General features: G+C 47.0%; 1 protein-coding gene across 3 annotated transcripts in view; it reads left to right on the forward strand.

Moving 5' to 3' along the window:
- DPYD (dihydropyrimidine dehydrogenase) overlaps positions 1-15,392 on the forward strand; it is a 347,122-nt gene that overhangs the window by 96,434 nt on the left and 235,296 nt on the right. For all 3 annotated transcript variants that reach the window (XM_059675719.1, XM_059675720.1, XM_059675721.1), the window contains exon 4: positions 10,448-10,535. In XM_059675719.1, the coding sequence (XP_059531702.1) occupies positions 10,448-10,535 (88 nt within the window). The remainder of the gene's footprint in view (positions 1-10,447; positions 10,536-15,392) is intronic.

A 15,392-nucleotide genomic window follows, 5' to 3' on the forward strand; every position in this document is an offset into this window, starting at 1 on the left:
TCACTTAGGTTCCGTATCTCGGTGAAGCCCCATATGACTTGGCCTGCCCACAGGATCCCCCACACACCCTGAAGAAACACACACATGCTTTGTATCTTTATCATTCTCATGGGCCATGAAGGTAGAAGGACGAAGAGATGGGGCACCTCTAGACTCGGGGCGCACCTGTCCATCTCTCACCTGTTCTGTACCTGAGGATGTGTGTGCATTTCTATGGCTTCTTCACTGTGAGCTTCTTTTTTTTAAAAAAAAAAAAGTAGTTTTATTGATTTCAGAGAGGAAAGGAGAGAAAAGAGATAGGAACATCAGTGATGAAAGTGATTCACCGATTGGCTGCCTCCTGCACGCCCCCTACTGGGGATCAAGCCTGCAACCCGGGGCATGTGCCCTGATGGGGAATCGAACCATGACCTCCTGGTTCATGGGTCAATGCCCAACCACTGAGCCACGCCGGCCAGCTTCACTGTGAGCTTCCTAAGGGCAGAGCCTGTCTCCTGTCCCGCTCATCTTGGTCTCTCTAGCACCTGGCCAGATCCCCAGCCAGGAAATGCTCTCTGGATATCGGCCGATGGAAAAAGGGGGGAGGGAAGCAGGGACAAAGGAAAAACTGCGTTCTCATTTCACAGGCCACAACACCCGTGAGTTCTAGTCCCACCCCTCACCTGCCTTTCTTACACTAACCTGTGTAACGATGGCAGCATCGTCTGTGTCATAACGCGTTTCATTAGAAGCCTTGTCGATAGGATCTCCCATTTTTAAAAGTATATATATATTCCTTGCCCTGCACTGCTTTATTTTTCTGTTTTTAGAGTGTCTGTCGTACTAAGCGGATGACTGTGCTCACGATATCATTTCTGAACATTGTGTTCTTTGGCTTCTGAGCTGATTTATTTTTTCCAAAAGCCTCCTGATAGTGATCAGAGCATCGCCCATTCGTTCATTTTCCCAAGCAGCGTTATTGCCTGAAACCCGGTCCATCTTAAGATGCGGCTTAAATGGAGAAGATTAAACATTTATACTCTTATCTGTTTTCTTTCATAGTCATTAATTTCCTGGAATTTCTGCATCTTCTTCCTGTGCCGCCCGGCGTCGGCTCGGGCAGTCAGTGCCCCAGGACTGAAATAGCGGCCGCGTCTTTCCGCCAGAACCTGGTGGGAGGCCGGAGTGGCCGGCACAGCAGCTGCAGTTCGGGGCTTACTGACATTTTGGCCACAAAACAGAACGTTCCAAGTGTTGAATCGTGACACTTGTTTGCGGCTGGGTCAGGAGCATAGACGTTGCGTGTATTTTTATTGCCTCTATCATGACTCATGTCGATGGTGTTTCTACAGGTTGTTTCTCCTTGTTTGTATTTCGTCTGCCTGGCGTTCCTCCTGGCAAGGTTCGTTTCATGATTCCTGTAGGTCATTTACGCCCGGTAAAATGCTGGGTCCAGAAGAGCAAGAGATGCTCCGCCAGCGAGCCACACCGGCGGGGCAGAACCCCTCCTCCTAAGCAGGAGAATGTCAGGGTCAGAGGCCGGTTATTCTAAAAGGGCGGCCAGGACTGTATGAAACTTAAAAATGCCCTTGCTGGAGACACTTCTCTTTATCTTGGGATGATCAAGATAGATTTAGATGAGTAAAAGGAAGGCATATGTAACTTGAAATTTAATTTAGTTTAAACATGAGGGTGTGGGGGGTACTTTTTACTTCAAAAATGGGCGAGTGGCCTCCTTTTCCTGGAGGAACACCTTGGACAGCTCTGTTTGGGCTCCACAGATGAGGCCGTTCCAACGGGCAGGAAACCCCGCCTGGCGGTTGCTCTGCGAATCTGCGCTGTCAGCACCCAAAATATTGCAACCCCTGCTGCACATGCAGAGAGAAAAACACAGCCGGACAAAGGCCTCTCTCCCATGCAGCGAGCCTGGTGTCCTCTGTGCGTGTCCGTGACTCCTCCCCGCCACCAGCACAGAACTCAGCACCCGGTAGCATTTCAATAAGTCATTCTACATGGACTTGTTTCTACTCCGCCATAACATTTACAGGGCTGAGATGCGGGTACATTCCTTTCTTTCTAAAGCCTGTTATTGGTGTATGTCCTCTCATCATGGTAAGGCCAAGTACTTTCCCACACGGTTACTTTACTATGATCAGTGAGTCCCCGTGCTCTGGCTGGCGCGGCTCAGGGGTTAGAGTGCGGACCTGCACACTGAAGGGTCGCAGGTTCGATTCCCGGTCATGGGCACCTACCTGGGTTGTGGTTCACGCCAAGCCCTGAGTTGGGGTACGTGCGGGAGACAACCAATCGATGTGTCTCTCTCACACTGATGTTTCTCTCTCCGTCTCTCTTCCTCCTCTTCCCTCCCTTCCACTCTCTTTCTGAGAAGCAATGGAAAAAAAATACCCTTGGGTGAGGATTAGCAAGCATAAATGAATAAATGATGGTGAGTCCCTGTGCTCCGTGCCGGCACTGACTCTATTTCTTTGGCCAGCCCTGACCCTCTGCTCTGTGGCCACCAGCTACTCAGAAGTCTGTTCCATGTGCTCATCCTACTGAAACTGTGGACGATCCTTTGTAAGACCGTAGGAGCTTTGGGGGGGAGAGGAAAAGAATGTGGGGGCTTCGTGGGTTTTCTTTCGCCGGGTCAATTCTAATGACCAAAGTCAAACAATAAAAATCCACAGGATAACGTGATTTTAGTTGCCAAACACATCCACGTCTTGTCTTTTCTTTTTCAATTACATGTCACACTTGCTCATTGCAAAGAAATGTAAATAACATAGCATTCTATAAAGTCAAATCTATCCAAAATCTTAGTCTACATGCCCTTAAGTAGGTTTCCAGATTTACACAAACTTTTTTTTTTCATAATCAGCATATGCCGTAAATCTAGGAATCGTATCGTGATAAATAGCCCATGTATGGCTTACCTATTGGATCCTGTTTCTCTGTTACATCTTTATTAGAAACAAGATAAAAACCTCTACGTCAAGTTTACTCTGATATTATTTCTGAAACTGCCCGCAAAGAAGTCATAAACTATATACAGCTTTTGGGTTTTGAAATTTGCTGGAAAGTTGACTCTTAGCGCCCCGATGCCTCATCTGCATCCCTTCCCAGCGGGCGCCGCTGACATGAAGATGAACATACAACAGGTGTTCCCACATTCCAGAAGGCGATCCGCACAGCATAGGGAGATGCTCAAAGGAACCACGTCCTTTCTCTAAGACACCGGGAGGATTCTCGATATAAATCAGGGACATTACGACACTGCCGGGGAACGGTGCCGGCGAGATGGGATTGCTGAGGAGCAGGAAAGCTGTCATAGAAACGGTCAGCCCCGTCCCCGCGTCCCTCCAAGGGCTGTAAAGGATCAGAAGTAGATTGAGCCTCATGGAGCAGCTGGTCAGAACGGGAGGGGCGCCTCGTGGTTCCCGGCAGCCACAGGCTGGCTCGGGAAAATCACACGTGGCTGCTTGTAGTTCAACCAGAAACGGGAGGTTGGGCTGTGAAATGCATGGAGAAACTGGGGTTTTGAGAATGGCTCCATGCTAACTAGACTGCTGATCTCTGTAACGGGTCTGTGTGTGATGTGTATAGAAACATTCCAGTTACAGTGGCTTATGAAATACAGGTCCTTGATCAGCTATTAGAAAGACCATATGTGCACATAGGGAGCATGTTGGTCAGAGGAAAGTGTGACCCTACACTGCAGGGTAAGAAATACCTCGTTACCATCTCACCAGGTGACAGACGGTGAGAGGGGAAGGGAGCACGTGCCTGACATGGGCCTTCAGGGTACAGCAGTGCAGGAGGTACTGGGCAGAGCAGGGATGAAGGGAAGCCTGGTTTAATTTACTAGTTGCATCCTGTGGGCTCTTCCTCGGGGACACACCCTTAATAATTCTCTGACACAGACTACAGAAAGGTTGTAGGAACGTCGTTTGCTTGTTGGATACATCTTTATTGATTTTAGAGAGAGAGGAAGGGAGAGGGAGAAACATTGACATGAGAAACATCTATTGGCTGCCTCTTGCACGCCCCCTGCTGTGGATCAAGCCTGCAGCCCAGGCATGTGCCCTGACCAGGGAATGGAACCGGCGACTTTGGGTGCCGGGGACAAAGCTCAGCCAACTGATCGCCGCTGGTCAGGGCTGGAAATGTCCTTTACACGTTATTCCTAGACTTGCGGGCAAGATCACCCAGCAGAACAGCATGACCGTTGCTTGTGTGAAGTGTGTGCTGTTTTAAATGCTGTTTCTTTTGCGGTGTCTCAAAGCGCCCACGGGTGAAGGGAAATTTCTAGTAAGTAGCTCTATTGAAAAATTATGTTTTGGTGCTAACCTGTACCTCCAGGTACATATTAAGGGCCCTAAACATGAACATCATTGGCGTGTTTGAAAGGCAGAACGGTGCACAGCATAAAAAATGCAGTGACTGTAAATGATGTTGCCACAGCTTTGGAGCGCAGCAGATGTGGAAGCCGGGCCAAGACGCACATCAGAAATACTCAAAGTCAGTTCCAAATACCCCCGAGCTAGAAAGAACCCGTGCCACAGAGGAGCGGGGAGAGTTATGGAAGCTGGGAATGGCTCTCTCTCTCTTATTTTTTTTATTGATCACTAGGGGCCTGGTGCATGGATTTATGCACTGGTGGGGTCCCTCGGCCTGGCCTGTGCCCTCTTGCAATCTGGGGCCACTCGAGGGATGTCAGACTGCCAGTTTCGGCCTGACCCCCACAGGCCAGGCCGAGGGACTCCACTGGTGCACAGATCTGTGCACTGGGCCTCTAGTATGCATATAAGATCTTTGGTTAATCCCTTCCCGCCCTCCCACCTCCCCGCTTCCCTCTGAGATTCTCAGTCTGTTCCATGTCTCCATGCCTGTGCGTCAAGCGTCTGCCCCCTGGTGGTCAGTGCGCGTCATAGCTACCTGTCGAACGGTTGAATGGTCACTTAGGCTTTTATATATGCACGGAGTGGCCAGATTATTATGTCCACCTGACGTTTGTAGGCAGATTAGCGATAATTTCGCGCTGAAGTTGCTAGAGGGCCAGACCATGATAAACAGGGAAGCAGGTTGTTTACTATGACAGTAGAAATGATTTTTTTCTGAAGATGCGGGTAAACAATGCAATTTAACAGCCTTTGAACGTGGGATACATATATATATAGTATATAGTATCACAGATTTCTCCCATTTCTTCTCCTTATCCCCCCTCCTCCTGGCTCTTACCAACTCCCTCCCTCAGGTCTTCACTCTCCTGTTGCCCGAGTCCGTGGGCTATACCTGTAAGTTCTTTGTTTTATCTCTTCTCCTCCCTTCAACCCCACATCAAACTGTGTCAGTCTGTTTCAAGCCTCCATGCTTTGGGTTTTATCTTCTTGGTCAATTCATTTTGTTCATTAGATTCCACAGAAAGTGAGGTCATGTGATACCTGTCTTTCTCAGCTTGTTTTATTCCACTGAGCATAATAGTTTCCATGTCCATCCACGCTGTCCCAAAGGGTAAGGGACCCTTTTTCACAGCGCCATAGTATTCCACGGTGTAAATGTCCCACAGCTTTTTTATCCGCTCGTCTACTGTTGGGCACTTGGGCTGTTTCCAAACTGAGAATGGATTTTGACTGTTGAACGTATTGGGACACTGCATTAGTTCCGTCGTGTCTTAAAGAGACCAACCATCATTCTTGGGCCCTTTTGTTATGACAGGATCTGGCTACAGGGGACCAAGCTGGGGAACTCAGACACGTGGGTGACACTTGTAACCTCCCTGCCTCTAGTCACTCTCCTTCCCTTCAACCTGTAGATGCTCACGTCTGCTCGGGTTCCAGAGAAATGTTGCCGAGTTGGGGGAAGACATTGGACTACATAGCTACGTATGTGGTGGTTTTAGGGTGGGGAAGTTAGACCCTACACCCAAATGCTACCTCTCGCTTACTCACACATTCCAAATGAAGGAGCTGAACAATGATCTGAGGAAATGCATCAATATGAGGAAAACATTTTAATTTTTTAATGTGGGCACTAACTTGCCCAGTTTGATTACATACAGACTAATATAGATTACTAGAGGCCCGGTGCACGAAATTCATTCACAGGTAGAGTCCGTAGGCCTGGCCGGTGATCAGAGCTGACTGGGGCCTTTTGGCTGCCGCCGGGGCCTTCCTTCATTTCATGCCGCCCCCTGGTGGTCAGCGCATGTTATAGCGAGCAATTAGTCTCCTGGTTGTACTCCCGCAGGGACAATTTGCATATTAGGCTTTTATACATACAGACACCTAGCGTGATGAGCAGGGCTGACTTGATTGAACCAAAGTCTAGCAAAACAAAAACAAAGAAAATACAGTGTGAAGTTTTAAGGTTTTCAAATAGATTTTGTGATTTTTTTTTAACTGAAAAATTCTTATTTAAACACATGGGTTAGAGAACTCCTTAGCAAGCGTAGGTTGCAATTCCAGCCGTTGCAGATACATCACAATAGCAGACCCAGACACCGGCTCCTGGATGTGTGAGGGATGGAGTGCTGGCCGTTCTTCCTCGCGCTCATGTTTTGGGTGTCATGCTGCGGAATAAAACTGCACAGCCCGCTGGCATTTGGGAACAGGGATCTTGGCCCTCTTTCCCTAGAGAAAGAGCCGTGATCAGTATATCACCAATGATTGTTGCCCCGTAAGTAGCAGTACTAATGTTTTATACAAATCTTTTAATGGGCAGATTGAATCATGAAGAGTTAACACTATTAAGGACTCTATATTTTGCTTTTGATGAAATCCATTGCGATGCTCTCTACTAACAATGGAAATGAGAAAAGTTTATCACGAGTAAAAAAATCTAATCATTGCTCTCAAACATCATCTAATATGCTCCTCTTCGTACAAATGTAATTATTTGGGGATTAAAATATTACATCATGGTTTATCTGAATTAACTCTCCCCCTTTGCGACACATTTAAAAATAAACTACCTTATAACAGAGTAATGTTGAGACATAGAAGGCGAATTAAACGACGGAAGATAAAGACGAGTCATTTAAATGTTACTTCGAAGGGAAAAATGTACGTGGAACTGTGGTTTGCAATAATTGTTGACATATTCCCCTAAGTACGGCGCCTGCGATTTTTCACCGTATCAGTCATTTAGAGCAATTTGGGTAATAACTGTCTGACATGCATTTCTGCTATTTTATTTACACCATTTACCTCCATCGTTGCGATGCGGTACCATTCCGATCGGGCACCGCAAGTGCACTCCGTAATACCTATTATGGCGTGGTCAAAGGATAATTTATTGTCAAATAGAAAAATAGGTCAACAGGAATATCACTGGATGATCAACCCCCACCACGTTTAATAAAACATCTCGCCGGCGTGCGTGCCCGTGCCGCGGCTGCTGTTCTATTAGGACTACCTGGCTCCGGCGGAGGTGTAATTACTGAGCCGTCAGAGTGATAAGTGGGATTAATGGCAGCCCCATGCACTTTAGGGCTGCCGCACGCTTAGAGAATTGCAAGACGGTGTTATTATCAGAGTCAGCCGATTCCCGGCATATTCATGGCACCGGAGGAAAAAAAAAAAAAGGATGCTGCAATCCAGGCCTGCTTCGCCCTGCCTCATTAACATCTGACATTTCCAACAGCTGTTATTTGTGAACTAGCTCCATAATAAAAGGAGAATTATCTGGTAAAGAGACTTAATAACCACAACTAAAAATGCGCACCTTGTGTCAGGGCTGCTGGGGTGAATCCGTTTGGGTCGAATGTAAGATTTTTCTGGAAGCCTAGAAAAACCCACACTGGACACTAATGTGACTCATTCATACCCGCTGACATTATAACTTTATTTTGTAATTGCCTTATTATTCAAGTTGGGTGGTAGGGGTGGTGGAGGGAAGGCAGAAAACGTGTGACTTCATTAGGGAGAACTGCACTCCATCTATCTGTTGCTGTATTTCTACTCCATGACAGGTATTTAAAAAGCTGTTGAAGTGACTTAAAAAATAATAATAAATTAGGAGGTATTTAAGATGGCATACGATTGGCTACATTTTCAGCTCTTTTATTTTATCGCATCCTAGGACATCCTTTCAAATCACCATTAGTGCTCAGCGCATGAATTCACGCGAAGGTAACACATACAAGTATCACCTCATTTCGGCGTCGCGGACGAATAGGCCCTGGATCGGGCCCTTTTTGCATTGTTGTACGCCGTACGCTGCTGATCACGCTTTCAAGCAATTCTTCTTGAACTCGGCGACATTGTTTTAGGGTGAAAATCACAAGTATGAGAAGATAGGAATGCTGCCGCATGATAGATGTGAATCTTAACAATGCGTTTAGAGACAGGACGGCAGAGAGGCTTAATGACTGCCGCTCGGAGAGGACAATTGATTATGAAAAGCCTTCGGTACTCATTGTGTAGAATTTAATTTAGGGAGAATGCTGAGGGCACGGGCGAGAGAAAGGAGATCAGATGTAGAAACAAGATATTAATTAGGGACTGAGAAACCGGCTTGGCTAATGAAGACTCTTCCACACACAACAGAAGGACAAGGAGATGGCACTGTCCTCTCCTGGGAAAGGAACCAGGTCTTCGCACAGGGAAGAGGGTGGAAAATGAGCTGGCGGACACCTTTGTCAATGGAGCCACGGAGGGCTCATTCTCAGTGAAATGCTCAGAGATTTCTGGTCTCCTGACAGATGCGACAGGGTGGTAGCTTACGTTTTGGATCTCTGGTCTACTGTTTTCCTACTCCCCCTCTCACCCTGCCAGACCAAATTCCACTGGTTCACGTACCCATCATGTTCTAGTCTCAGGTTCTCGTCTCGAGTGACCCTGAACTCCAAATCCACCCTCCTTCACTTCCCTAAGGTCCACTGATTCTGTTTTTAAAATATATTTTTATTGATTTCAGAGAGGAAGGGAGAGGGGGAAAGAAATAGAAACATCCACGATGAGAGAGAATCATAGATCAGCAGCCTCCTGCACGCCCCACACTGGGGATCGAGCCTGCAACCCGGGCATGTGTCCTGACCAAGAATCGAACCGTGACCCCCTGGTTCATAGGTCAAAGCTTAACCACTGAGCCACGCTGGTCGGGCTCATTAACTATTAAAGAAAAGAATGAGGAAATGAGCAAGCTGACATTAGTTGTGCGAATTAAAGACCATTCTTCCCAGTTTCAGTCCGGAAGGAGTCATTATAGAATTGTGATTCTCACTAAGTGGGTCCAGCCATCGACATTAGAATCATCTCAAAAGGTTTTTCCCCTCCAAAATTCAGCTTCCCAGGCCCACCCTCAGCCTGGCGAGGGCTCCTCTGTGGGCCCTGGGGCATAGGTCAGGCTTCCCAGGTGGCTCGGAGGCACAGGTTCTGAGATGAGATGGGTGTGCGGTAGGCTTGGCAGACAGCCAGCCTCTGTACAAGAGAGAAGGAGAGGGGATTGGAGGGACAGAGCCCCCACCCAGCCTGCAGTGGGTCCCTGCGGACCTGGTCCCCAAGCGGGGCCAGGCCTGGTCTCTGAGCCCCTTGTGGCCTGTAGCTGCACACGTCCTGCCACGGACAGGGGCCTTGATCTTGGCCCAGCCTGTTCTCTTCAGCCAAGGGCACAGCCCTCGAGGGATAAAAGCGTCAGTGACAGGAGGGGGTGTGGGCTGTGCACCCACACAGCTGCCACAAAGCCCAGTTGCCATGCGAGTAGCGTGTGGGTGAAAGCCATGAGGAAATTGGACAGGGAGGGATGGCCAAAGCCAAAGAAGGGGGTTGGGGGTTAAGGAAGGAAGAGAGGATGCTCCAATGGGTAAAATGAGGCACAGTACCTCTTGGCTTGGTGTGGTGATTGTGATGTGCAGGCAGACAGAACTTGTATCGTAAAAGATTGCACTCTTCAGGGTTACGCGCGTCGTAAGGGAGCAAAACAAAACTGATTTGGTCAATGAGTAGATGATGGCTCTTTATGTTGTTAATCCTCACCTGAGGATATCTTTCCCATTGATTTTTAGAAAGAGTGGAAGGGAGCGGGGGGGAGAGAGAGAGAAACATCCATGTGAGAGACACATTTATTGGTTGCTTCCCACATGCGTCCCGACCAGGCTGGGGATCAGGTTTGTGCCCTTGACTAGAATCAAACCCGTGACCCTTCAGTTGAAGGGCCGACGCTCTAATCACTGAGCCAGACGGGCTAGGGCTGAATGACGGATCTTAAATAACTCTGAACCCCCAAAACTCTAAGGAGGAGCAAGGCGAGCAGGGGTGGTTGTCACCTGCTACTCTGTACATCTCTGCAGGTGCGAACGAAGGGAAAGAATATGTTTACTTTCCTGCGTAACAAGATTTTGTACCTGAAAGTGGGGCAGTCTTATCTGTCCTCGCTGTTCACTCACCATGGCGGGGTGTAGGGTAGAGGGTACGTAGGACATCATCTCGGCTACTTGGTAACTGCTCTAACCAGCTGTTTGACCTCCCAGATGCCTGAAGTGTGCAGACGCCCCGTGTCAGAAGAGCTGCCCCACCAATCTCGACATCAAATCCTTCATCACCAGCATCGCAAACAAGGTAAGTTCAGACGTATGTCTGCAGCCGCAGCCTCACAGCACCCGTCGAGCCAGATCGCTGATGGGACCTGCGAGGAGAGCATACAGTGTGTCTGAATAGATTGGGTGAGAATTGGAAATGTGGCTTCCATAGGTGGCGGAAATGTGGCGCATCTCATTAAGCAGCCCCCTCCACGCCGTGATATGATGCGTGTGAAACTGCATACTGTTGCGCATCGTCTTAAAGATTACCGCCTGTTGAAATGAGTGGTGGTTCGACGTAGGTATTCATCGACTCGATGGACTCGAGCGTCAGCATGCTCACTGCTTGTCGGTGGGCACTGTCACCGACCACCGCAGCGCGCTTCTGATTGTGAAAAATCTTCGTTTTCGCGTCTGGCACACGGAGAGGCAGCGGTGGAGTGGAGTGGACCGCTCCGTTCTGCTAACATTCAGTTCATTTGTTTAGGACGTGGAGTAAGTCAGAGAGGCTGGTAGAGTGCAGACAGAAACCACCCTCCGTCACAAACAAGCAGAGCGTAGGAAGCGGGCCGAGCAGGACAAAGGAGCTTTGATCTCTTAAGTGCGCTGTTTCCTTTGTTAAATCAATGTAAGGCTAAGCCCAGGTTTCGCCCAGGAAGCGCATGGTGGGTTGATGGAATGATTAACTAATAGCACCTTTTGTTGTGTCTTATCCTTTAACAAACGGGCAGAGCCTGGAGGAAGTCTCCTCTGAGGACGGGAGAATCCTGTCCACAGGCCTCATACCCACGTTCTAAAACGCCACCAAACCCCCTGTGCGGCCCACAGCCAGGTGGCTTCCATAGATAAAGATCATTTCTCAGTATGTCAATTAGCTTTTAAAAGATCGATCAGGAGGGAAATAATACATTTATATAGCTGTAGGATTTCAAAAGAATCATTCCTGAGGCTGCTCCTGGGGTAAAGGTCATGGCATTAACCTACATCATCAGATTTATTGGGATTTGATATCTAGGTGGAATTTTCAGTTTGACCTCTTAGAGTGAATGCAGGAAAAACTACTTATCTCTACTTTTTTTAAAATATATTTTTTATTGATTTCAGAGAGGAAGAGAGGTGGAGAGAGAGATAGAAACATCAGTGATGAGAGAAAATCATTGATTGGCTGGCTGCCTCCTGCACGCCCCCACTAGGGATCGAGCCTGCAACTAGGGCCTGTGCCCTGACCAGGAATCAAAACATGACCTCCTGGTTCATAGGTCGATGCACAACCACTGAGCCATGCAGGTCGGGCTTACCTCTTTAGTTTTATTTATGAAAGATAGTATTTGTCTTACAAAGCCACGGTATACACTGAATAACACTTGTAGGTGAAAATCTCTAACATAGTAATTACTCAGGAAATATTTTGTTGATGTGGAATTATTAATTTCCCTATTCACTCAATATGGTAAATACCATATAAGTAGTTACTACTTTTGTAGTTGTCATTTATTGAACATCTACCGTGTACCATACACACCTGCCTTTTTGTAGTTCATAATCTCTGAGCAAGAACATGTATGTTCAAAGAATAACCATAATTCAGTGTGGTTATTGTTGCAACAGAGGAACAGTATTTAGCATTTGAAAAAGCAGAAAATGTGGGCATGTACGTATCAGGTTTAAGGGAAATGTAATAAATCCACTGTGACTCAGACAGAAACATGGCCCTTGGATTGGGATTAGGTTGTGAAAGAATTTGAATTCTGTGCTCAGTATTTGAGATTTAATCCTGTAGGTGATATGAAATGTTCAGTGCTCTGTATTTGTTTTGTAACTAATAAGGTGGATTCTGGGAAGGGATCTCATTTATGAACGTTGGAGTATCCCAAACAGACATCCTCACAGGAATTTTGTCATATGTGAAAATAAAGGGCATATGAGAAACATACATAGGAAGTCTTTAATTATAACCTCACTAGAAGCCCGGTGCACGACATTCGTGCGCTGGAGGGAGGGGGTCCCTCAGCCCGGCCTGTGCCCTTTGGCAGTCCGGGACCCCTCAGGGGATGTCCGGCGGCGGCGGTAGGGCCCTTAGCGCTGCTGTGGAGGTGGAAGAGGCTCCCGCCCCTACCACTGTACTCTCCAGCCATGAGCCTGGCTTCTGGCTGAGCCCGTCTCCCCCTGTGGGAGCGCACCGACCACCAGGGGCAGCTCCTGCATTGAGCATCTGCCCCTGGTGGTCAGTGCGCATCATAGGGACTAGTCATCCCACCGTTCAGTTGATTTACATATTCGGGTTTTATTATATAGGATGAGGAAAGGAGTGAAATAAAATGTCCAAACTTTGAAGCCCAGTATGTGCTGGCTACAATTATCCCCAAGGCAGTACTCCTGCCTTCAAGTGTGAGAGAGATTGGAATTATGACCCCGGCTAGCAAATTCTCCCTAGAAAGTCTAACATTCAATAGTGGCTCTGAGATTCTAATAGTGTATGCCCCCTGCATTCAAAATAAAAAAATAAAAAAAGACAGGAATGGTGGTCTCCTTTGCCAAGTTTATAAAATGTCTCAGCGAGATCAGAATCCTCTCTGAAGGAAGAAGCGTTCCGTTTGGTTCATTGCCCCCATTCGTTACCCCCCAAGGAGCCCCGTACTCAGGACCAAGTTCCACGGTTCCGCGGAGGGAGGGGTGCGGAGATACTGATTGGAAAGGAGTCTTCGCGGCCTGAAGGAGCCCTTGTGAGCCGCGCGTTGTTGCCGAATCACTGTGGCAATTAGAAGGCCAGCGGCTCTTGCTTTTTGTGAAGAGAGAGAGTCATCAGCCTGTGCAGTGTCGGCCCTTCCAGCTCGCTCTGCCGGCCCAGGCCCAGGCCCAGGCGGGGCCTTCCCAGGTGGAGAGGGAATTGGGCCCCCAGACTCAGTGAGCCTTAGTCTCGGGAAAAGGATGCCACTCGCGGGTGTCTGTGACTCAGTGGAGTGTTTAGGCCGGTACTGCCACCCTTTATCTCCCTACCCCCCCCCCTTCTGTCCCGCCCACCGCCTCCCTAGTCTTGCCCTGTGCCCTCTGTGTGGGTTGTTGGCGATCCTCTCTCTGCACTGGAAGCTCGCCTCCCGGTCACCAGCCTGGGCGGGCTGGGCTCTGTTTCTTGCTTGTTTTCCTTTGAGCAAACAGTACTTTATAGAAGAATGCCTGAGGTCAATCTGTACATGCAGGGGGAGGGGGAGTCGCTGCTTTAAAAAGGTTTCCTTGTTTGCAATGGAGATTTCAAACAATGGAGATGTTTTTTGTTATTGTTTTTAATGTTAGATGAAACTGGAAAGTGTTGATTTTCCCACTGATTTGCATATTTTATAGAATCTCTGTGCTTTTGTGTGCCTTTTATATCTAGATAAATAAATGTAATACACACGTTAGAGAAAAGCTTGACTACCTGACTCCATGTGAGATGGAAGATGCTTTAGCACAGATCCCTAGTGAAAGTACCGGCAGAGTTTATTGTTGTATCAGTAACACTTGTAAGGAGCTTCTGAAAAATAGGACAGAGATCTGCCATATCAGATATGGAAATTCCCTGTAAGGCTACTCTACTCAAAACCACGAGGTGCTGTTGGGAGGACACACGTTTCTGGAGCAGATGAAAGTTTGTAAAAAGAACCCAGTGAATATGAGAGCTTTTTTGGAAGGTGATAGGTTCTTTGAAACGTGGCTGTGGAATAATTTTGACTTTACGTTTAGGATCCGCGGTCAGGCCATCAGATGAATGTTACCTGGACTTGCTTTTACATATAAAAAGAAACATAGTTAAGGATAATTTTGAAGCTCCAAACTAAGTGAGAGCAGATTTTGCGGTGCACGTTTTAAAATGTATTTTTAACATAATAACTCACCAAACATGAAACCAAGTGGAAGTTTTTTTGCCATGCACGTGTGAGGCTAACCGGTAACTTCTCTGTTAATCAGAGGAGTTTCTGAAAATGTGAGTGAGGTTAATAAGCCAACCCAGGCGACGCAAGGGCAGAAGCTATACACATTATAGACGAGGTGAGACAAGTGATTACTAATGACCTTACAGGCGTCCTCCTATTGCTCAGAAATATTAGTAGGCCAGTCAAAGGACGGGACGCCAGTTCCTCCCCATCCGATTGTTGAAGCCAAAATGTTCAGTAACCCTCTGTGCCGTTCAGGGGGAAGAAAACGGGAAGTCTGGTACCGTGGGAAATGCTTGGCTCTTGCGAACATTTCTATACTCTTGTGCCAGAAATGCTTTGCTATTTGTCCTTCCGAGAGAAATAAAAGTACCACCATGTAATAGCCTACGCACAGGAGTAGTGATTGTAGCAATTGTAGGATTGTTTTGAAATAGCAGAAAACTCAAGACAACTAGAGTGCCCATCATTTAAAAAAATTGCCAACTCTGTTACACTATATTTTATAGACTGTTATGACTATGTTTTAGAAATGTATTGCTGTTATATTTATTGATCTAGAAGTATATCCTTAGTAAGATAAGAAGAGTAGGCGGCATCTTAATATGAATAGCATGGCACTCTCTTTAGAAAAAAACCCAACTTATATATAAGCTGAACCTGGACTAGAAGGATTTAATTTAAACTTAATCTCCTTCATTGATTGAGGCTGAGGGAGGGGAGGAGAGAAGTTATTAGCATGTTTCTTCTAAATCTCCATATTATTATACTTCTACAATGAGCATGTCTATTTCTAGTAAAAATAATATGTCAAAATTTAATAGTGAATTAAAATAGAGCCCAAAGGTTACAGAGTAACATGCGACAGGCCCTATGCTAATTTTTTATGTTGGTATTGAGTGAGGGAAAGATTTGGGTTCTTCCCCCCTAAATGACTTATTGTTCCAAATCTGTTTGTATATAGTATATTTCCCCACTATTCTGAA

This window comes from Myotis daubentonii, chromosome 18, assembly GCF_963259705.1.
Source record: "Myotis daubentonii chromosome 18, mMyoDau2.1, whole genome shotgun sequence".
In the NCBI taxonomy this organism is placed as follows: domain Eukaryota; kingdom Metazoa; phylum Chordata; class Mammalia; order Chiroptera; family Vespertilionidae; genus Myotis; species Myotis daubentonii.